We start from the raw sequence: 23,671 nt of genomic DNA on the forward strand, positions 1-23,671 counted from the left end.
TTTAACCTCTGTTTGCACTGGTCAGGAACTCTAGAAAATGGCATATTCTGAGAATTTTATCTCCCCTTCGTCTTGTTAATATCTTGAAGACTTTGATTAGACACCTCTTAACCTTTAGAGATTCTAAAGGAACAGGCCTAACTAGTGTAATTTTGGAAATCATGTATTTATTATAATTTACCATTTCAACAGTTATTAGTTTTCCCCCTGCCACCATTATTATTAGATAATTCGGAAGGCTGTGTTTGGAGTGTAGAAGCGGGGGTCATTTATGCAGTCAACTAAAGTTAATTCTAGTCCCCTCCTTTCAGACATATGTTTAATGTCATTGCAGTATCTTAACTGTTGGTGGAGTATTATGCCTACATCAAGTTTATATCCATCAAGCTATTAGGATCAATATCTTAATTATGAAAACTTTTTTTTCCATAGTATCTAATAATGGATATCATTGAATGTTAGACTTCGTTCAGACTAAGTCCGTGGAATAACAAATCACAAGACAGGCATGGAAATGGAGAGTAGAATGATTGCGTACTACAGCTACCAAAGCCAGAATCATTGCACAGTGAAGTGTAATGATTGGGATCTTTGGAGGATATAAAATTAAACGCAGTTTTCATTAGATGTAGATCTCGACCCACACTTGAACAAATTCATTATTTCTTACAGGATCCTTATAGTCAGCAGGCAAGGAGGGGCTCCAGATAAATAGAAATTGTGCCAAATTAATAACTAAGGTCTGCAGAATGTATTATAGGTTATAATATCATTGCTTAATTCCATTACTGTATTTTTGCTTGACCTGCAGAGGTGTTAGTGTGGTTGCTGCCTCAGTAATTTTCCATTGAAGCAGTTTGGTTTCAGCCAAATGTTTGTGCCACGAGATTAAACATTTCTTATCAGTATTCCTTTTAGCTAAATAACTAACCTATAGCTTTTTAAAAAGGGTAATGTAGGAAAACATGGAGAATTAGCATGCAACAGTTAGTGAAAACAATGAGAAATTACTGCACTCCCAGTTAAGCAATAACTGATTTTCTCCATTGAAAAAAAAACTTACTTTTCAAAATAAAACCTGAAAGAACTATGGCTGCTGTAAAACAAACAAAGACATTGCTGGAAAAACTCAGCAGTCTGACAGCATCTGTCAAGAGATTAGATTAGATTACTTACAGTATGGAAACAGGCCCTTCGGCCCAACAAGTCCCCACCGAAGCGCAACCCACCCATACCCCTACATTTACCCCTTACCAAACACTACGGGCAACTTAGCATGGCCAATTCACCTGACCTGCACATTTTTCTGAATTGTGGGAGGAAACCCATGCAGACACGGGGAAAATATGCGAACTCCACACAGTCGCCTGAGGCGGGAATTGAACCCAGGTCTCTGGCGCTGTGAGGAAGCAGTGCTAACCACTGTGCCACCCACGAGATAGCGTTCCGATCTACTGACCCTTTTTCAGATCTGAAACAGTAATGTCCTATTCATATACCCATCCAAATGCTTTTTAATTGTTGTAATTGTACCAGCCTCCAACACTTCCTTTGGCAGCTCATTACATAATTCTCAATCTAGCCCCTAGTTCTAAAATTTCTAACTAGTGCCATTAGGATAGATAAAACTTGGATTAAATCACCCCTTAACCTTCTAAATCTTAGAGAAAAGATACCTAATTTGTGTAATCTCTCCTCAGAACGTAATCCTTGAAGTCTTGGTATCATTGTTGTAAACTTACATTATATTAGCTTTGGAGTGAATACATCCTTCTAAAAGGTGTAGTGTACAGATTTGTACACAGTACTTTAAGTGGGATCTAACCAGGATTTTGCATAACTGCAGCATAACCGCTGCATCCTTATACTGCAGTCCTCTAGATATAAAGGCAAGCATTCCATTTACTTTCCACATCTCTCTTTTAAGTTCCATTCACCATTTGGACAGTAGCAGCTCGCCCACAAAGTTGAAGTCTGCCAACAGAAACCGGAGATACCTTGGGGATCTGAAACATGAGGGAAGAGCCAATAAATACAACAAACTCGAACTTTGAGTGACACCTTTATTTCAGAGATAGAATGGTGCATGAGCACTCGTGGGCGAAGACTGAAAAATGGAGGGAAATAAAGAATCCACTGGTTACACAATATCCAAGTAATCTTCCATCTTAGAAACATGGCATGACTGCACATTTTCAGTATCATTACTTCAGTCAGAAGATAATATTTCTTGTAACACTTCTAACAAAACACAAATACAAGCTCAAAGACCAACATTAATACTAATTATCTACAGAATTTATCAAGTATTTGTACTAGAAAAACGTGAAACATATTTTAGGAATTATTTGTTTTAAAATATATTACACGTAGCTTTTTTAAAAATTAATTTTATTACTTAGTTAGATGTTTGGAAATGCACTAGAAATACCAAATAAATGACCTTATCTTTTAAAAGAAAAGGGTTTTAGCATTTTGGTGCAATCTCATTTCATGCTGCAGAAATCATTACAGACAAAATACTTGAGAATACGAAACGAAATAAGTTAAAGCATATACTTTTCCTAAAGTATAGGAAAAAAAAATCCTCCAAACAGTATAAGGCTAGATCTGCTTATAGCTTAAAGAATACAAAATAATGTACTGCACAGTTCTAAAACCAGTGGAAGATGAGATCTCAAAAAATTCTCAACCAACACAAAAACTGTAATAAACAGGATAGCAAAGTTAAGAAATTGAAAATATCTGACATTTCTGGATTAGAGGCAGTCAGGATTATAACATTGCAATTATGAACCAAATAATAAACCCACTTTTAAAGTTCATCCATTTAAATGAACACAAATTAAATCTTGTTTACGAATAAGAACTGATCATTCTGTTTACAATGCACATTGCTAAAATTCTATTCAGAATATCAAATTGCCATCATCTGCAAACATTTGGTAGCATTCAGCAACTTTTCAAAGTAGGATTCTGTCAGACGTTCCAAAACTCTATTTCAGTTTCGAAAAATGCTTCTTACACATTATTGCTTGAGTTCGGGAATCATGTCCTTGAATGAACAACAAAGCTCAAATTTAACATTCAAATTCATTTTTTTTTCCAAAAGCACAATTATATTCTTGATGAGATATCTCCATTGTGCAAGATTTCGCTCACTCAGCCCTTCCATCACATGTAAATCAAGATGCTTTAGCTTTTTTCTGAGGGGTTGCAAATTAAACACCAAGTCCTGCAATCGAGAGTGGATTAACTTCTTTTTAGTTTACCGACGGTCTGTTCTACCCATTTTTCGCTTGCCAGCAAACAGATGCTTTGGTTTAAGATCAAATACATGTCGGTCAGCTTCTCCTTTCTTTCCCATGCGATTCATATCCTGTTGGGAGTTCTTCATCATCTTCTTAACCTTCTTCAACATCTAAGCAGAACAAAAATATTTTAAGTCAAAATGCAAAGAAAAAGGTGACAGTGTTAACAGCTTATATTTATATAGCATCTGAAATATGATAGAACATTTTATGGTGTTTCACAGGAACATTAAGGCAAAAATGAGACAGGAAGAGCAGTTCTGCTCAAGACACCAGAATAGGATGATCACAGATAGCTTGGATGGTTGTGATCTAGTGGATATTACAAATATAGAAAGGGGTGAGGCCATGGAGGAATCTGAAAACACATACTAAGTATTTTAAAAATCAAAGTGTTGCTTAAATTGGAGGCAACGTTGACCAGGATGTACAGGAGCATGGACAAACAAAAGAATTAGGAATGAGATGATTCATCTCCTTGTGCCTACTCCACCATTCAGTTCATATACCCGATTGCAGCCTCAACTCTGCATTCCCACCCATTCCAGATAATCTTTCATCCCCTTACTTAACAAGAATCTATCTTTATCTTAAAAATATTCAAGGACTCTGCTTCGATAACCTTTTCTGGAGCAGAGGTTCCAAAAACTCATGACCCTTAGAGAAAACAATTAGCCTTAAATGTCTTAAATAGGTAATCCTTGACTTTAAAACAGTAACACATAATTCTAAGTTCTCCCATAAAAGCAGAAACATCCTTTCCACATCCAGCCTGTCGAAATCCCTCAGAATCTTTTATCTTTTAATTAAGTCACCTCTTTGAAACACAATAAATAGATCATTCTGCCCCTCAACATCACTACTGACCCCATTTATACACCCATTCTCTCCCTATACTCCTCCAGAAATGTATCCATTTATTTCCAAATAATATTCATAGACTTGGTCTCAACATACGTTTGTGGTACAGAATTCCACATCCCATGGAATTCATTTTTCATCATCTCTTTATTGACTGTGCATCGAGGCAACATTCCTTTGTTTTAGGATCACTCTTCCTCAGCCATCAGATTTCACTCAGCAACCACCCCCCCACCCCATCCCTCCTATTCCACAGCTCTATCATTGTTCACAAGCCTATTGTATAGCATTGCATTACAATACCCTCATCAATCTCCTCCAGTACCTAAAGACTCAAGCAAGTTAGTTAAATACAAGGATATAAGAAATAGGAAGAGGAGGTCATTGATTTGGAACTGGCAGCAGACATCAGCTCCCCAAACCTTTATTTTCCTTCCAAACAAAATGTGAACAAAAATGCCACTCTTATACAACAAATAAACCATCCCAAATTTTATCAAGGGATGTTAAAAGCACAAGGATCCAAAACAATCAAATTTCATCCAAGAAGCAAACCACAACTAGATCACAGTTGTCCAGCATTTTCAGTTTTCAAAATTTCTCTTGGAGAAATGTAAGCAAAATTGTCAGTTTGCGACAGTCATCAATGTTTTTGTATATATGGAATTGAGATGAGTTATAGCATTATTGAAAAACATCAAAATGCTATTCAAAACAGTGCAGTGCATTGTGTATTGGGAACAAACCTTGTCATCACGCACACCAGAAAGATCACGTGGAGTGCGAGAAGTACTCCGACTTCGAACTTTAGATGTTGGTGGTTGGGATTCTTCACGCTTACGCTTTCTGGTGACACTTCTAGATCGTCGAGCTTGCAAAGCATAGTGTGCCTAAACAATGTGAGGAAAAGGTAAAATTTACACTTAAGCAGCTCACAATTATTTTAAAATATATGATAATTCAATGCGTTTAAAAACTCTAAAAGTTGTGAACATCAGTACATTTGTAATACAGTTTAAGAATGTAAATTTGTCATACCTTCCAAGGAAAGGCAGTTTATAATCAAACTATTGCATGTCAAAACAGCTTTCAATCTATTTATTGAATTCCTGAAGCTTAATATTAATGTTTGACTATGAGAGGATAATAGTTTGAGTAACAGCTAGGAAAATTCATAGTTCCTGCAGGCCTGTGCATAATTGACCTTGGGGCAGCACAGTGGTTAGCACAGCTGCCTCACAGCACCAGGGTCCCAGGTTCAATTCCAACCTTGGGTGAATGTCTGCGTAGAGTTTGCACATTCTCCCAGTGTTTGTGTGGGTTCCCTTCGGGTGCTCCAGTTTCCTCCCACAGTCCAAAGATGTGCGGGTCAGGTGAATTTGCTATGCTAAATTGCCCATAGTGTTAGATGCATGAGTCAGGAGGAAATGGGTTTAGGTGGGTTACTCTTTGGAGAGTCAGTGTGGACCTGTTGGGCCGACGGGCTTATTTCCACACTGTAGGGAATCTAATCTACACATTAACTTGCTTGCCACTCTTGGCATAAAAATACCTAAATTTGGCAATCAGTTCATGCAATTAAAACTCAACATACAAGTATAGAGGACAACATTGTATAGTGTCATATTACTTATGCTTAATTCAAAGCAAAACAATGATATTGGAGTTTCGCTCTTTATTGTAGAACTTGAGCACAATTTTAAAGTACGCTTTAGAAAGTTGCCACAAACTAACGGAGAATACAACCCGCATGGTGTGGGAGGCATGTGATTCAACAGCACCTTGCATCAACTGCTGACAAGTTTACATCAGTGGCTGAATCATATGCCTGAAGTGGGGAAGGATTAAAAGGAAAAGATTCTTCATCTTTTTTCCCACATCTTTTTTCATCCTGCCTTCTTGGGAGGAAGCATGCGTTTTCCACAAAGCATCACTACAAGAACACAGCCACGCAAAGAAACTGAATATATACATTGGTCCTGGGCCACAGCCATCTCTCTTTCTGAACGGAATGATTCAACTTTAAGTAAAACAAAGAACTGCAGATGCTGGAAAACTGAAACAAAAACAGAAATCTCTAGAAAAGAAAAATCAGCAGGTCTGGCAGCATCTACGGAAAAAAAGCAGAGTTAACCTTTTGGGTCCAGTGACCCTTCATCAGAACTGAACAATTTTAAGTAATCTTTATTTTTTTAAAAAAACTTACATCATCTTTGTCATCCATATCTAAACCAAGTGATCCCATCTCCTTTTCCAAAGTTTTTCGTTCAATCTGTAAAAACAGGAAAAAAAAGTTAGAACTTTTGCTGTCAAGGTTCTTTAAGAAGATTCTACCATCTCATCCAATATATCCATCTGGATTCATATTTATGTTTAGAAAATATTATTATTATAATGGTCAAAGAAACATGTAATGAATCAGACTATAATACTGACTTTTGCAAAACAATTTAGAACTCCACTATCATAACTATCTTGAACATATTGTTATTTGGGGTGGGGGGTCCAACTCCTCCGGTAATTCACCGACACATCAACACCAATCGGTCCTGATGGAAGCAGAGGTTCCCTTCTACTTTTCACTATATCCAAAATACCTAGAAGATTCGCCTCTCCCTTCAAATCTGTTAAAGTGGGTTAAAAGGAAAGAAAATCTCTGATCTCCACTTTGTATGTAACAAATAACAATTTATTTATTCAACTCCAACAGTAAACAATTTAGCAGAATTACTATCAGACCGGACAATTCCCCCCAAGTACTAACTATTCCTGAAATGAACTAAATTCTCCTGGAATAAATGCTGTGCAAATAAACACAAGTCCCACTTGTATAAACCTAATTAATAAGAAATTAATAAATTAAAACTTAATTTCTCAAAGTTCACACTGGATGTGTCTTCCTGAATGTTCTTCTGTCTTCTCTGCTGTCTTCGTCTGCCCGAAATACCTTCTCAGTCTGCCAAAGTCTGGAATATTAGCTGACCGTGCTGTGGTACCGTTTATGAATAGATGGATAGATAGTACTTTTTTTTCTTAGAGATTTCTTGAGAGAGTAAGATGTTTATTTCTTCATATGGCAGTTGGCTCTCTGCTGATTTTCAAAATTCCTGGTTTTATATACCCCCATGATGCATCAAATTCTTATAATCTGATTGATTGGGTTCCATGTGTCAAAACAGTTTTAAATTCAATTAGTCTTTAGTCTCCAAGTGTCTTTTTAAATTAATTGGCTGAATTTAAACTGTTGGCTGGGTAATAATGCTGCTATGTTAGGTTGTTTGATATAATATATGTTTCAATTCAGGTGCTCTCTGTGCACCTGCACTTTTAACTGTTCAGACATCCATTTTTAAATCTCTAAGCACCAAAAAAAACACTCTTTTAAAGGGATGTTGCAATACTTTCCCCCATTTTACAATTTTACTATGTGACAGTATTTAAGGGCAATATGTTGTGTTGGTTATCTCAATTGGCTATCAAGTGCTACATATTTCAAACTCAAAAGCGCACAGAATTTATTTCATATTGGCAAGCACACTTGGAAAGACTGCAAGTATGACAAAAGGAGGCAACAGTTTTGGGTTGACCAGAATGACTACCAGAAGGTGATTGTGGATCCTAATCGAAGTGAGAAGTCTGGAACAGCAATTCCACTTGTCACGTAAACCTAGATGACCACAATAAATATCACCAATATGTTGATACACTGGAATAAATTTAATTTTGAAGTTTATGATCGAAGATATTGCACAAGAACCCATTCGTGAAAATAGTACACACGAAAAGTACCAACCTTTTTCGCCGTTCTTGGCATCTTGGGACCCTTTTTTGTTTGTTTCTCTCTGGATATCAAGATTTGCATCTTTTTCTTTTCTCTAATTTGAGAGGCCAACTTCCTAATGTCTTTCATTTCTTCATCCTCACTCTCAGAATCTGAATCATATTCACCTGCCATTTGTTTCAATTCTTCTTCTTTTTCCAACTGTTTCAATTTCTGAAAAGATGAGTGTACGTTTTTTTTTAAATCTGACACCAAATCTCAAATAGGAGAGCTGACACACATTAGAAAATTACATCGAAATGCAGTTTTTGGAAATAAAAAAAGCATTATAAATCACTAGGCATTTGTTTGTATTTTACTCCTCAAAACCCAGGTGGCTGATTCAAACCATATTCTAAGGACAATTCAACAAACAGTAACACAGGCAGTTTGACTTACAGAGAACCCTATGCAGAAAACCCTGGTAATTACAGACCAGTGAGCCTTAAAGCAGTGGTGGACAGGATTCTGAGGGACAGGATTTACATGCATTTGGAAAGGCAAGGACTGTTAGGGAAAGTCAACATGGCTTGGAAAATTGTGTCTCATGCACACGAGTGAGTTTTTTGAGAAAGTGACAAAGAACTTGGGAGGGTTCGGAAGAGATTTACAAGGATGTTGCCAGGGTTGGAGAATTTGAGCAATAGGGAGAGGCTGAACAGGCTGGGGCTGTTTTCCCTGGACTGTTGGAGGCCGAAGGGTGACCTCATAGGAGTTTTATAAAATCATGCGGGGCATGGATGGGATAAATATAGACAAAAGTCTTTTCCCTGGGGTGGGGGAGTCCAGGACTGGAGGGTATTGGTTTGGGGTGAGAGGGGAAAGATATAAAAGGGACCTAAGGGGCAACTTTTTCACGCAAAGGGTGGTGTGTGTATGGAATGAGCTAGCAGAGCAAGTGGTGGAGGCTGGCGCAATTGCAGCATTTGAGAGGCATTTGGATGGGTATATATGGGTGGGAGGGGTTTGGAGGGATATGGGCGGGTGCTGGCAGGTGGGACTAAATTGGGTTGGGATATCTGGTCAGCATGGACGGGTTGGACCGAAGGGTCTGTTTCCATGCTGTACATCCCTATGACTCTAAGACTGATGAAGGCAGAGTGGTAGACGTTGTCTAAATGAAGTTCAACAAAGCGTTCGACAAGATTCCGCTTTATAGGCTGGTTAGTAACGTTAAATCATGTGGAATTCAGTGGGAGCTAACCATCTGCATACAAAATTGACTTGAAGTTAGGAGACAGGTGGTGGTGGTGGTAAAGAGTTACTCTTCGGATTGGAGGCCTGTGACCAGAAGCATGCCACAAAGATCAGTGCAGAGACCACTGCTTTTTAGCATTTGGTATAAATAATTTGGATGTGAATATAGGAGGCATATTTAGTAAGTTTGTAAATGACACCAAAATTGGTGGTGTAGTGGACGGTGAAGATTGTCTCAGAGTACCATGGGACCTTGATCAATGGGCTGAGGAGTGGCAGATGTGAGTTTGATATAGGTAATGTCAGGTGTTGCATTTTGTTAAGGCAAACCAAGAGGCAGGACTTAGAGTGTACATTTAATGGTAGGATCCTGGTGAGTCAAATGTACAGTATGGAAACAGACCCTTCAGTCCAACTCACCCATACCGATTGGATATCCTAATTTAATCTACTCCCGTTTGCCAGCACTTGGCCTATATCCCTCTAAATCCTTCCTATTCATATACCCATTCAGATGTCTTTCAAGTGGTGTAATTGTATCAGCTTCCACCATTTCTTCTGGCAGCCCACTCCCCACACGCACCACCCTTTGCGTGCAGTAGTTGCCAGAGGTCCCTTTCAAAACTTTTCTCTCACCCTAAAGCTATGCCCTCTAGTTCTGGACTCCCTCAACCCTGGCAAATATCCATGCCCCTCATAAGGTCACCCCTCAGCCTCTGACAGTCCGGGGAAAAACAAAGAGACCTAGGGTTATAGGTGTATAATTCCTTAAAGTGAAGTTGTATATAGACAGGGTGGTGAAGGTGGTGTTTGGCATATTTGCCTTCATTTGTCAGAATACTGAGTATAGGTGTTGTGACGTAATGTTGCAGATGTGCAGAGCATTGGTGAGGCCAGTTTTAGAATACTGCATACAATTCTGATCACTCTTCTATAGGAAAGATATTGAGAGGATGCAGAAAAGATTTACAAGGATGTTGCTGAGACTGGAATGTTTGAGTTATACTGAGAGGCTGAATTGGTTAGCTATCTTTCCCTGGATCATCAGAGGCTGATAGATGACATGACAAAAGTTTATAAAATCATGAGGGACATGGATAGAGTGAATAATCAATCTATTTTTCCTCAGGTGGGGCAGTCCAAAACTAGAGGATATAGACTTAAGATGAGAGGGTAAAGATTTAGAAAGGACCTGAGGGATGACTTTTTCCACACAAAGTGGCACAGGTAGGGAGAAAGCTGCTAGAGCAAGTAGTGGAGTTGCATGCAATTACAACATTTAAAGGACATCTGGATCGGTATATGAATAGGAAACATTTAGAATGCTGGCAAAGGGAACTAAGTCAGATTGGGATGTGTGGTCAGTACAGATAAGGTGGACCAAAGGGTCTGTTTCCATGCTGAATGACTCTATAAGCTATCGTTGTGCTGTCTTGATGTCTTTCATAAAATTACTCTCTCAAATCACAAAACTAATAACATTAAAAAGGTAGAAGATAACCCTGACTCACCTGCATAATTTCAGGGTCGATGTAATCAGCTATGTTGTGACCTTCCCATATTTCAGGAATCAGATCATGCTTCTCAGACTCATTCATTAAATCCCAGTGTTCTAAAGAATGAACAGATGTTATTTACTGAGGTGTAAGTATTTGATAAATTAGCAGTGAAACTGCCACACAAATATTATTGGCGAATGGACAAATCATAGGCTCAAACTCCCGTTCAGTACATCTGGAAAGGATTTCTACCTGCATGTGACATTTAAATGAAATAACCAATAAACAATGTCCACAGGTAGCTCCTTTCCAAGGCTTCATATATATCTTTACTAAAGCTAGTTAAATGTACACTAAGCCAAACTGTCAATGGAAATATCAAGTTGGCTGAGATCAATCATCAAGGGACCCTCAAGATATCTGATTTATACCTTAAACACGAAAACCTGCAAAGCCATGGACTAGGTGCAGGCAAGTGGCTAGTTTACTCAGTTTACATAGATTCCATTGACTAAATAGCAGCTTTTAATGATGCAATGGGTTGATGATCATCTTACCATCAAGGTAAGGCGGTGGAGATATGAACTAGCACAATAGGGGCCCAAGCTTAAGACAAACTGCTATGAAACTTTCATTCAATTCCGAGTTGGTGACAAGATTGTTATTATGTATGAATTAATACAAAGGGAGCACTTCATACCCAGATACCGTTCCAGTCTCTGACCAAGTCATTTGCTTGCATTAAAACAAACAAGCTGGCTTGACAGAGGCTGACAACAAAATCATGTTACCTACTAACTTAGGTATGTTCAGTCCTTAAACATTGCAACTTCTTGAATCTAGATTACGCGCTGATTAATCAAAGGCTTCCTGCTGCAAATCATGCTTCTGACGTTTCAGGAAATGAAGTCATACAATTAAGAAACTAGATTCTGAACATTCAATTAACTCAAAAGAAAAACTGATTATAATATTTAGTTTAAGGATAGTTTCTCATAAAAATCAATAAAGTAAGCAATTTGAAAATATTTTTAAAAATTCATTACCCAGAGTGGGACGTGAATATGTAATCCTTGGATTGCAAGCCCCATTTGCAATCCAAATGACCTAATCAACCACATACTAAGTCCTTCCACAGACACAGTTCATATTCAAGACTATAGTTGCATGGGTGAAGCTTATGGACACCCAATTGATACAACGTACATTAAATAACAACAACAATGCAGAACAAACTCATTTGAGGCACAAATTCTAATCTACTGCTGCTGGATGGAAAAGGTACCAGGACATGTCATGTATGTACAACTCTATCTGACACTTTCCCAGTCAGTAGGCATTAGTGCTGTTATAATTACAACATTATAAATTAGTTATTACAGGTTTGCATTGAAAATGAGATAAAAGTTATCTTTCTTGATACCTTGTTCTTCTTCCCGATTCCCTTTGTTCACAAATTCTTATATCTTGCCATACTCAATATTGAAAATTAACTTTTACATTTGCTTCTAATTAAAACTGTATGCCTGTCAGTCTAATGATATATCGAGCAGGGTGACCTTTTAAGACAGCACAATATACAGATTTTAGTAAGAGTAATGTCAAATGTTCAAAACATCAATTATAATTTTAACTGTGGCTATTTATTATGTGGATGATGACAAAAAACATACATTTCAAATAATTACTTACTCTGCAGGTCCAGGACATAATCATCACCCAACTCCAACTCCAAGTCCCGCTCCTGTCAGAGAAACAGCAGTCATGATAAAATCCTGACAGAAATTTGGAATAATTGTTACAATCCACTTTGTCACTAACCGTTTTACGTTTTGGAGCATCAACTTCCATTTTTCTGCGTTTGGAAGCTCCTTCAGGTATCCAAGGCAGCCTTTCCTAAAATAGCAGAAGACAGGACAAAACAAATCTTCTTCAATGCAAATTTAACTCGAGACATCCAAAACACTAACTTGTGCGCTGTAAACAGGGGAAGTGCTATAGTAGAGTCATACAGAATAGAAAGAGACTCTTTGGTCCAACCAGTCCATGCCAAACATAAAGCCAAACTAAATGTCCCACCTGTCTGCCATTGGGCCATATCCCTCCAAACTTTCCCTATTCATGCATTCATCCAAATGTCTTTTAGACATTGTAATTGTACCCGCATTCATTCCATATGCAAACCACCGTGTAAAAAGTTTGCCTCATCTTTTTTAAAATCTCTCTTCTCACCTGAAAATGTAACCCCTAGTCTTGAAACCCCCTACTCTAGGGAAAAAAAACAAATCAATTACTATCTATTAACTCTATCCACACCTCTTACTATTTTACAAAAACTTTGATCAGATCGCCTCTCAAGCTCCTACACTCGGGTGAAAAAAGCCACAACCTACCCAGACTTTCCTTATACTCAACCTTCTATACCTGGCAACATTCTCGTAAATCTTTTCTGAACCCTCTCCAGCTTGATAATATCCCTCCCATAACTGGGCGACTAGAACTGGATACAGTATTGCAGAAGAGACCTCACCAATGTCCAGTACAACCTCAACATGAGTTCCCAACTCCTACACGCAAAGGACTGAGCAATGAAAGCAACCGTGCCAAATGCCTTTTTAACCACCCTGTCTATACGCAATGAAAACTTCAAAGAATTATGCACCTGTACCATTAGGTCCCTCTGTTCTACAACATTACACAAGGCCCTACCTTTAATTGTATAAGCCCTCGTTTGTTGTACCAAAACGCAATAACCTCACATTTATCCAGCTTGAACTCCATCTGCCGTTTTCAGACCATGGATCAATTTCATCAAGATCCCTTTGTAATCTTAGAAAACCTTCTTCACTGATTACAATGTTGGTGTTGTCTGCAAACGTGCTAACTATGCCTTTTATATTGTCAACCAAATAATATAAATGTCAAACAAGATCAAAAGGCCAATGCACTCAATAGGACAGTACAAGCCACAATGCCTTAGTTCACGAAACATCAGCCAGGGTGACGTTACAGTGTGACGTGGCACCTCAAAACTCAGCGAGCAAAAACAACCCAAGTAAAATAATGCTAAGCATTACACACATGCGGGGAAAGAATTTGGTGAATACTTCTACTCTTTAAAGTAAAAGTGAGGTCTTCATTTTGTGATTAGGTCTCCAGTGTTTCTTTCTCTCTCTCTTGCAAAGATACTGCTTAAGTATTAGATCGATATTGATTTTTCTTTCGGTTTATAAAGACATTACAGCTGGGCACCAATGTGATCCAGAGTGGACACATCTGTAACTAAGCCCCTGCGGCTTGAGGGGCTTCAGATCAGAACTGAGGACTTGGAGGGGGCTGTTGAAGGAAGAGGAGAAAAGGAGGAAGCTATCTTGATTCTTTGCTCCAGAGGCCAGTCACATCCCTCAGACTAGGTAATTCAAGACCAGCCTATGATCAGTGATAGGAGGGGGTAACTCCAGGTAAGGCAATTGAGGACCATCAGTCCCTGCAATCATCCCAACAATGTGCAAGCTGCACAGATAGGAGGCAAGATGAGCCAACTTGGCACATGGAAGAATTTAAGAGGGCAATGGAAATAACAATGTTGTGGTATGGGTCAGTATAATTAGGGTGACACATAATATTCTTTGCAGCTATTCCAAAAGCTGTGGTGTCTGCCATTTACCATGGTTAGGCACATCACCATAGGGCTAAAGAAAAACTTGTAGATGGAGTGATCCAGCATCCATTGACCACATTGGTTCTAATAACATTGCTGAGACTAGAAAGGAAGATTTGCTTAAAGATTTTTAACAGTGTCATACAATCAGAGATATACAGCACGGAAACTGACCCTTCGGTCCAACTTGTCCATGCTAACCTAATCTACTTCTATTTGCCAGTATTTGGCCCATATTCCTCTGAACCCTTCCTACACATATACCCATCCAGATGCCTTTCGCTGTAATCGTACCAGCTTTCACTACCTCCTCTAGCAGGTCATTCTATACACGCACCACCCTCTGCATGAAAAAATTGCCCCTTAGGTCTCTTTTATATCTTTGCTCTCTCACCCTAAACTCCGGCTCTCCCCATCCTAGGGAAAAGACCTTGTCTATTTATCCTATCCATGCCCCTCATGATTTTGTAAACCTCAATAAGGTCATCCCTCAGCCTCCAATGTTCCAGAGAAAACAGCCCCAGCCTATTCAGCCTCTCCCTATAGCTCAAATCCTCCAACCCTGGCAACATCCTTGTAAATCTTTTCTGAACCCTTTCAAGTTTCACAACATCTTTCAGATAGGAAGGAGACAAGGGAACTAAGTTAAACAAGTGAACTGCTGAGTTAATAATAGCTGGATTGCTATCTGAGCCATGAGGAAACTAGCGTAGGTCAATAAAGTTAAGCATGGGTGAAAAGGGTCCATCCAAGGATCAGGCTATTTTGAACCTGGTGATGTGTAATGAAGCAAATTTAACAAATTATGTTACAGTAAAAGATTCCCTTGGAAATATTGTCAATAACATGGTAGAATTTGGCATTCTGTTTGATTGGGAGGAGCTTGGATCAGAAACAACTGTGTTAAGCTTAAGTAATTAATTACAAAGGAACGAGGGTGAGTTGGCAAGACTGCACTAGGAAAAGAGTTTAGCAGTAAAGATGGTTGAGGAACGATGACAGATGTTAAAGAAAACAATTTCATGGCCCACAGTAAAGATATATTCCAGTGAGGAAGGAGGCTTCTAGAAAGAGGATAAACCAACCATGGCTAACCAAGAAAGTTAAGATAGCATCAAATAGAAAGAAAAAAATACAAGGTGACAAAGACAAAGATCTAAGCCAGAGGATTGGGAAAATTATACTAAAAAAAACAAAAAAAACTTTGAGGCTAACTTGTAAGTAATAGCAAGACAGACAGCAAGAATTCTCTAAATATATAAAAAGGAAGCAAGAAGCCAAAGTGACTATAACCCCTTTAAAGAACGAGGCTGGAGAAATAATAGTGTGGAACCAGGAAATGGCAGAGAAGTTGCATGAAGAGTTTGCATCATATTTCGTAGTATTAGACACTACTAATAACATTCCAAAATTACTAACTAATCATAGGGCCAAGGAGGAGAGGAAATAAATACAATATCAATCACTGCAGAACAAGATTAAGGGAAGCTAATTGGGCTAAAGATCAATAAATCCCCTGAACTTCATGGGATGGATTCTAGAATAATAAAAGGAAGTAGATAAAGAAATAGTGGATGCACTGGTAGCAATCTTCCAAGAATCCTTAGATTCAAGAAAAGTCCTAGACGACTGGAAAACTGACAATGGAACACCTTTAGTTTAAAAGAGGAAACAGAATAACAAAAATCAGGTAACTAGGCCGGTTGGCTTAGCGCCTGTTTTTGGGAACATGTTAGACTCTATTATAAGGGATGTAACAGCAAAACATTTAAAAATATAGAATACGGTCAAGCAGAGTCAGCATGACTTCATTAAGAGGAAATCATATCTGAAATTTACTAGGATTCTTTGAGGTGGTATCAGGAAGGATAGGTAAAGGGGAAGCAGTGGAGGTAATATGTTTGGTTTTTCACAACACCTTTGGTAAGATAACACACATTACGTTACTTAATGTGACTAAGCAAAATGGTACAAGCATAGGTAGACGATTAGCCATCTAATAGAAAACAGAGTTGAGATCTGAGGGGATTTTCACAATGGCAAACTGTAATTAGAAGAGTACCACAGTAATCAGTGGTGGCTTGGACAAAAAAGTGAATGCACTACAAGCAAATTTGTGGATAACACAAAAATAGGTGGGAAGGGAAGTGGTGAGGATAACAAACAGCCTTCATGGGCATACGGTCAGATTACGCGAGTGGGATAAAAACTTAACAGATGGAATAAAATGTGGGAAAATGTGAGGTTTGTATTGTGGCAGGAAGAATAGAGGTGCTGAATATTATTTAAATTGAGAAAGACTGCAAGAACTGGCAGGACAGAGGGATTTGGGAGTCCTCAGCCAGAAATCTCAAAAAACTAGCATATAAGATAACTGGATAGGTAAGCAGACTGTTGTTCTTTAATTCAAACAGAATGCAGTATTAATATTTGACAGTTTTGTTAAAACTACACATGGCACTAATCAGACCACAGCTAGAATACTGTAAAGAGTTTTGAACCACTAATCAAAGGAAAGATATACTGCCATTCGAGGCAAACCAAGCCAAGGCTGATACTAGGTATAGTGGCACTGTCATATGAAAGGACAATGAGTTGTTTGGAGCTGTACTCAATGGATCTTTGTAGAATGAGAGGCATTGACACATTTTTAAGGGACTTTTAAAAAGTTGTTTCTCTTCACAGGAGAATCCAGGGCCAGAGGGCATGATCTCAGGTTAAGCATTTAATATAGAGACTCGGAGGAATTTCTTCTCTTGAAAGTTGTGAATCTGTGCAGTTCTTTACCACAGAGGGCTATCAAGGATGGGTCATTAAGTATTCTTAAGATTTAGATAAACTGATTTTTAATCAGGAAGGGATAATGGGAAAAGGCAGGATACTGGGGTTGACATGATCTCACTGTATGGCAGAGCAAACTTGATAAGCTGAATGGCTTACTTTGGCTCCTACGACTTATCTCCTACAGTTTGTTCTAAAGTAATCCCTGTTAGAAAGACCCAAGAGTGAACATTAAATTAAGACACAAATGAGAACAAGGACACTGCATTCCATTCACCATTCAAGCTCAGACAGGAAAAAAGTGTTGAATGGACAAATTAACTTGGTTTTGCTTTGGCATTCCATTTTCAATCATGCAAACATCAAAAATCCCACTTTTATAATCAACAAGATGAAAAACTTGAATAATCCAAATATCAATCAGGACAAAGGGAGGGGAGGGGAGGAATCACAAGTCATGTCTTGGAGATCAAACCATTTGTTTAAAAAGTCATGTTGAATGGCTGTTGCCCAACACATGATTAAGAAATCTTTATTGATTGCAACATAAACAAAAAATAAGCTATGTTATCTCACCTTTTCATCTCTCTTTGATGGAACAGCTAGATGGAGTCTGTTCAGTAAATCATTCACCTTCTTGCCTTTCATTTTGCTATCAACACGATGAGCAAGGAGGCTGTCACATGCCTAATAACATGAAGTAAATAGGTTTGTTAAAACTGATTTACGAAGGCTGCTCTTTCAAAAGCCAAGTCTTCAAAGGAAACCTAAATAAACACATGTTAACTCAATCCTCAATGTAGCAAACCTTTGGACGAATAATTTGAAATAACTGGATAGATCAGATATTTGAATGTAGCTTAATCCAGTATCCAAGGGTTATTGTGGTGAAGTGTAGTGGCCCCCAACCTCTGGACCAAAAGGTCTGCTTGCAAAGTCCCATCTGCTCCAGAGGTGTGTCGAAAACTGTCTAAACAGGTTGATTAAAAATATCAAATACAGTTTCCCAAAAAAGGAACTCCTGAAACTGCTTCTTCCAATTCTACTGCCTCTATCCAACCTAGTCAAGTTTAACAGACCTAACTTCTATTCACCTCCCAGGTTTGTTCATTTTACCCTCCTCACAATAAAGATAGGAGGGTAGCAAGTCACTTTCTTTAGTTTGCAATAACTATGGATAAGACCAAGCAGAACAAGTTACCAAACAGAGTACTCAATTAGAATTGCTTGGAAATGTCCCTTCAGCTTCATTCAGTAAATTAGCATACAGTAACAAGGTTGAATGTATCATTCTTGTAGAAAATAAACGATGAAGCTAATCTTTCTGCTCTGTGTGTATACGTTATACCCCTAAAACAGAAATTCAAACAAAAGAAAAAACACACCTCAGTTTTAACTTTAATGATCCCCTCCTCTGTCAAAGTACTTGTTTCTGTTACAATGATTCCTTCTGCCATTAAATCTGCAAAGCTTTTCTGTAAGAAAAGATAAAGCATAATTGTGATTGAATAGTCACAGTACTTCAGTGAGATCTCACACCATGCCTCATCAACTCAAGAGGCCTGAGGCACATTTAAGTAGAAACTGGACACAAAAGCGTGTGACAGCTTCACAAATGTTGAAAAAACATTCAAAAGATCCCATAATAAATACCAGACAAACACATCTTAGAAACGGTCTCAAATCTGGAAGGTGCTACTTACTGACTTTGCTTATTATTCACTCCAGTGTTGTGGACATCACTGACCAGGCCAGCATCTATTGCCCACCTTTAACTGCCCTGGAGAAGGTATTAGTGAGCAGCCTTCTTGAACAGATGCAGTCCATTTGGTACAGGCAAACTCACAATTGCCATTACAGACATTATTCAGGGATTTTGACCCAGTAGTACTGAAGGAGCAGTGACATATTTTCAACTCAAGGTGGTGTATGACTTGGAGAGGAACTTCCAAGTGGTGTATTCTGCTGCCCTTGTCCTTCTAGTGGTAGCAGTTATCAGTTTGGAAAATACTATGGAGTCTGTTGAATTTCTAGTGTACGTCATATATGGCACACCCCAGCTGAGGTCCAAGGTCACATATAAACCAGACTAATGCAGGACTAATTTAATTTCTTAAAGAACATGACAGAACTAGTTCAATTTTTATGCCAATTCATTTACATCAACATGATTGACAGCCACTTATTTCCAACTTTTAAAAAGATGAATTTTAATCAAAAAGCTTTCTTAGAAAATTAGATCTGTTGAAATAAACGGGCTGACATAAATATTATCTAAGGATGGACAAGACCTTTACAAAGGTGTTTTTATTTTAAAAGAATTTACTTTTGATGATTGAAATTTGCTATCCCGAAAAGAGCTGAAAATGGCGTTGCTGTAAAAGCGCAGCAGGTCAGGCAGCATTCAAGGAGCAGGAGAATCGAGGTTTCAGGCATGAGCCCTTCTTCGGGCTCATGCCCGAAACGTCGATTCTCCTGCTCCTTGGATGCTGCCTGACCTGCTGCGCTTTTACAGCAACACATTTTCAGCTCTGATCTCCAGTCCTCACTTTCTCCTATCCAGAAAAGATGCAAATATGGAGCAAATGTTGATTTTGACAGTGGCTTTAAATCCAGTTAATTTATTAATTGTACATGTTGCACACTATCAGATACTGACCTTCTGTTCTTCTGTAAGTTCGTCCATCTTCTTTACATCACATTTATTTGCAACGATAATAAGGGGCTGAAACAATAAAGCAAGTTAGTGAAACAAAGTAAACGATCTTTCTTGGATACAGATACATTGATTGAAAGATCACGTATAGAACTGCAATGATTTAGAACAAAGAATGAATCATTTGTTTATTTTTAATTCATCCACACAATATGCACTACAAAGGTCACCACTTAATACCCATTCATAATTTGGGAAGCAGGTGGTCAGCCACCGTCTTGACCAACTGCAGATGATATGGTGCGTTGTTTTCTTTGTTATAATAATTCGGCCCAACTAAATGTCTCACAAGACCATTTTAAGGCAGTTAAGAGTCAACCAGAATGTGAAGGTTGGGAGTCACACACAAGCCAGACCAATAAGGATGGAATGTTTCCTTAGAAGATATTAGCAAATTAGGTGGGTCTTTATGACCGTAAGATATTTGCATCGCTGTCATTACTTAGTCATAGAGTCATAGAGATGTACAGCATGGAAACAGACCCTTCAGTCCAACCCGTCCATGCCGACCAGATATGTTGTGGTTCTGTTCTCTGAGCTGGGAATTTGTGTTGCAGATGTTTCGTCCCCTGTCTAGGTGACATCCTCAGTGCTTGGGAGCCTTCTGTGAAGCGCTTCTGTGATCTTTCCTCCGGCATTTATAGTGATTTGTACCTGCCGCTTCCGGTTGTCAGTTCCAGCTGTCCGCTGCAATGGCCGGTATGTTGGGTCCAGGTCCATGTGCTTATTGATTGAATCTGTGGATGAGTGCCATGCCTCTAGGAATTCCCTGGCTGCTCTGTTTGGCTTGTCCTATAATAGTAGTGTTGTCCCAGTCGAATTCATGTTGCTTGTCATCTGCGTGTGTGGCTACTAACATGGCTAATTATCCCTGTATTCCATGGGATCTAACTAATCAGTCTCCCATGGGGAAGCGTGTCAGATGCCTTACTGAAGTCCATATAGATCACATCTACTGCTCTGCCCTCATCAATCTTCTTTGTTACTTCATCAAAAAACTCAATCAAGTTTGTGAGACATGATTTCCCACGCACAAAGCCATGTTGACTATCCCGGATCAGTCCTTGCCTTTCCAAATACATGTACATCCTGTCCCTCAGGACTCCCTGCAACAACTTGCCCAGCACGGAGGTCAGGCTCACCTGTCTATAGTTCCCTAGCTTGTCTTTACCCCCCCTTCTTAAACAGTGGCACCCACGTTTGCCAACCTCCAGTCTTCCGGCACCTCACCTGTGACTATCGATGATACAAATATCTCAGCAAGAGGCCCAGCAATCATTTCTCTAGCTTCCCACAGAGTTCTTGGGTACACCTGATCAAGTCCTGGGGATTTATCCACCTTTAACCATTTCAAAGCATCCAGCATTTCCTCCTCTGTAATCTGGTCAATTTGCAAGATGTCACCATCTATTTCCCTACAGTCTATATCTTCCCTATCCTTTTCCACAGTCAATACTGATGCAAAATATTCATTTAGTATTGCCCCCTTTTTCTGTGGCTCCACACAATGGCCGCCTTGCTGACCTTTGAGGGGTCCTATTCCCTCCCTAGTTATCTTTTTGTCCTTAATATATTTGTAAAAACCCTTTGGATTCTCCTTAATTCTATTTGCCAAAGCTATCTCATGTCCCCTTTTTGCCCTCCTGATTTCCCTCTTCAGTATACTCCTACTTCCTTTATACTCTAAAGATTCACTCGATCCATCCTGTCTATACCTGACATATGCTTGCTTCTTTTTCTTAACCAAACCCTCAATTTCTTTAGTCATCCAGCATTCCCTATAGCTACCAGCCTTCCCTTTCACCCTGACAAGGATATTCTTTCTCTGGATTCTTATCATCTCATTTCTGAAGGCTTTCCATTTTTCAGCCGCCCCTTTACCTGCGAACATCTGCCTCCAATCAGCTTTTGAAAGTTCTTGCCTAATACCGTCAGAATTAGCCTTTCTCCAATTTAGAACTTCAACTTTTAGATCCGGTCTATCCTTTTCCATCACTATTTTGAATCTAATGGAATTATGGTCACTGGCCCCAAAGTGCCCCCCCACTGACACCTCAGTCACCTGCCCTGCCTTATTTCTCAAGAGCAGGTCAAGTTTTGCACCTTCAGTATGTGGATGTACCTACTAGAGAATCAGAAAATTTTCTTGTACACACTTAACAAATTCCTCTCCATCTAAACCCTTAACACTATAGCAGTCCCAGTCTATGTTTGGAAAGTTAAAATCCCCTAACATAACCACCCTATTATTCTTACAGATAGCTGAGATCTCCTTACAAGTTTGTTTCTCAATTTCCCTCTGACTATTAGGGGATCTATAATACAATTCCAACAAGGTGATCGTCCCTTTCTTATTTCTCAGTTCCACCCAAATAACTTCCCTGGATGTATTTCCAGGAATATCCTCCCTCAGCACAGCTGTAATGCTATCCCTTATCAAAAATGCCACTCCCCCTCCTCTTTTGCCTTCCTTTCTATCCTTTCTGTAGCATTTGTATCCTGGAACATTAAGCTGCAAGTCCTGCCCACCCCTGAGCCATGTTTCTGTAATTGCTATGATATCCGAGTCCCATGTTCCTTACCATGCCCTGAGTGCATCTGCCTTCCCTGTTAGGCCCCTTGCATTGAAATAAATGCAGTTTAATTTATTAGTCCTACCTTGTCCCTGCCTGCCCTGATTGTTTGACTCGTCTTTGTTCTCAACTATACCAGTCTCAGATTGATCTCTTTCCTCACTATCTCCCTGCCAGACCTGCTGAGATTTTCCAGCATTTTCTCTTTTGGTTTCAGATTCCAGCATCCGCAGTAATTTGCTTTTATCCAAAAATGTGAATCCTTCTCCCATACACCAGCTCTGCAGCCATGCATTCATCTGCTCTCACTAGCTCGTAGCACTAGGAGTAATCCAGATATTACTACCCTTGAGGACCTCCTTTATGAATTTCTGCCTAACTCTGTAATCTCCCTTCAGAATCTCAACCTTTTCCTTTCCTATGTTGTTGGTTCCAATGTGGACAATATCCTCTTGCTGGCCCCTCTACCCCCGTTAGAACATTCTGCACCCTCTGAGACATCCTTGATCCTGGCACCAGGGAAACAACACACCATTCTGCTTTTTCTTGGCTGGCCAGAGAAACATCTGTCTGTACCTCAGACTACAGAATCCCTAATACAATTGATCTCTTGGAAGCCGATGTACCCCTCGTTGCATTACAGCAGTCTCAATACCAGAAACTTGGCTGTTTGTGCTACATTCCCCTGAGAATCCATCACCCCCTACATTTTCCAAAACAGCATACCTGTTTAAAATGGATATATCCACAAAAGACTCCTGCCCTAGGTGCCTACCTCTTACCCTTCCTGGAGTTAACCCATCAATGTGACTGTATCTGAGACGATTCCCCCCTTCCTATAACTGCCATCCATCACATACTGTTACTGTTGCAAATTCCTCACGGCTTCTGTCTCTCCAACCGATCCACTCGATCTGATAAGATTCGCATCCAACAGCATTTATGGCAGATATAATCCGCAGTAATCTTTAAACTCCCACATCTGATAAGAAGTACATATCACTCTATTAAAGGCCATTTTTGCTCCTTCACAATCTACAGACTCAGAAAATAATACCGTCCTGTTCCTCTATAAAACACTGCACCAGGTTAAATTAATAGCTATGGCTTACATTTAAGTTTAATCAAGAGTCTTATCTCCAAAAACATAATCAAGGAAGAACCCACAGTACTCACTAATACAGCCTCTCTCTTGGACAGACTTAAAACAATTAACTTATCTGATTCTGTGTTGTGAACTTCGCTCAAACCT

The 23,671-nt window shown here is 39.1% G+C and overlaps 1 protein-coding gene across 1 annotated transcript in view; it reads right to left on the reverse strand.

Moving 5' to 3' along the window:
• Positions 1 to 2,045: 2,045 nt before the first annotated feature.
• gtpbp4 (GTP binding protein 4) overlaps positions 2,046 to 23,671 on the reverse strand; it is a 38,415-nt gene continuing 16,789 nt past the window's right edge. Inside the window, exons 8-17 of the mRNA XM_043690672.2 lie at positions 19,790 to 19,855; positions 18,516 to 18,605; positions 17,707 to 17,817; positions 12,510 to 12,584; positions 12,381 to 12,432; positions 10,701 to 10,801; positions 7,966 to 8,166; positions 6,379 to 6,444; positions 4,919 to 5,062; positions 2,046 to 3,421 (exon numbers count right to left, since the gene is read on the reverse strand). Of these exons, the coding sequence (XP_043546607.2) occupies positions 3,269 to 3,421; positions 4,919 to 5,062; positions 6,379 to 6,444; positions 7,966 to 8,166; positions 10,701 to 10,801; positions 12,381 to 12,432; positions 12,510 to 12,584; positions 17,707 to 17,817; positions 18,516 to 18,605; positions 19,790 to 19,855 (1,059 nt within the window). The 3' untranslated portion in view covers positions 2,046 to 3,268. The remainder of the gene's footprint in view (positions 3,422 to 4,918; positions 5,063 to 6,378; positions 6,445 to 7,965; positions 8,167 to 10,700; positions 10,802 to 12,380; positions 12,433 to 12,509; positions 12,585 to 17,706; positions 17,818 to 18,515; positions 18,606 to 19,789; positions 19,856 to 23,671) is intronic.

This window comes from Chiloscyllium plagiosum, unplaced genomic scaffold (assembly GCF_037043375.1).
Source record: "Chiloscyllium plagiosum isolate Xiang-an unplaced genomic scaffold, Cpla_swu_hap1 HiC_scaffold_5, whole genome shotgun sequence".
Lineage (NCBI taxonomy): Eukaryota > Metazoa > Chordata > Chondrichthyes > Orectolobiformes > Hemiscylliidae > Chiloscyllium > Chiloscyllium plagiosum.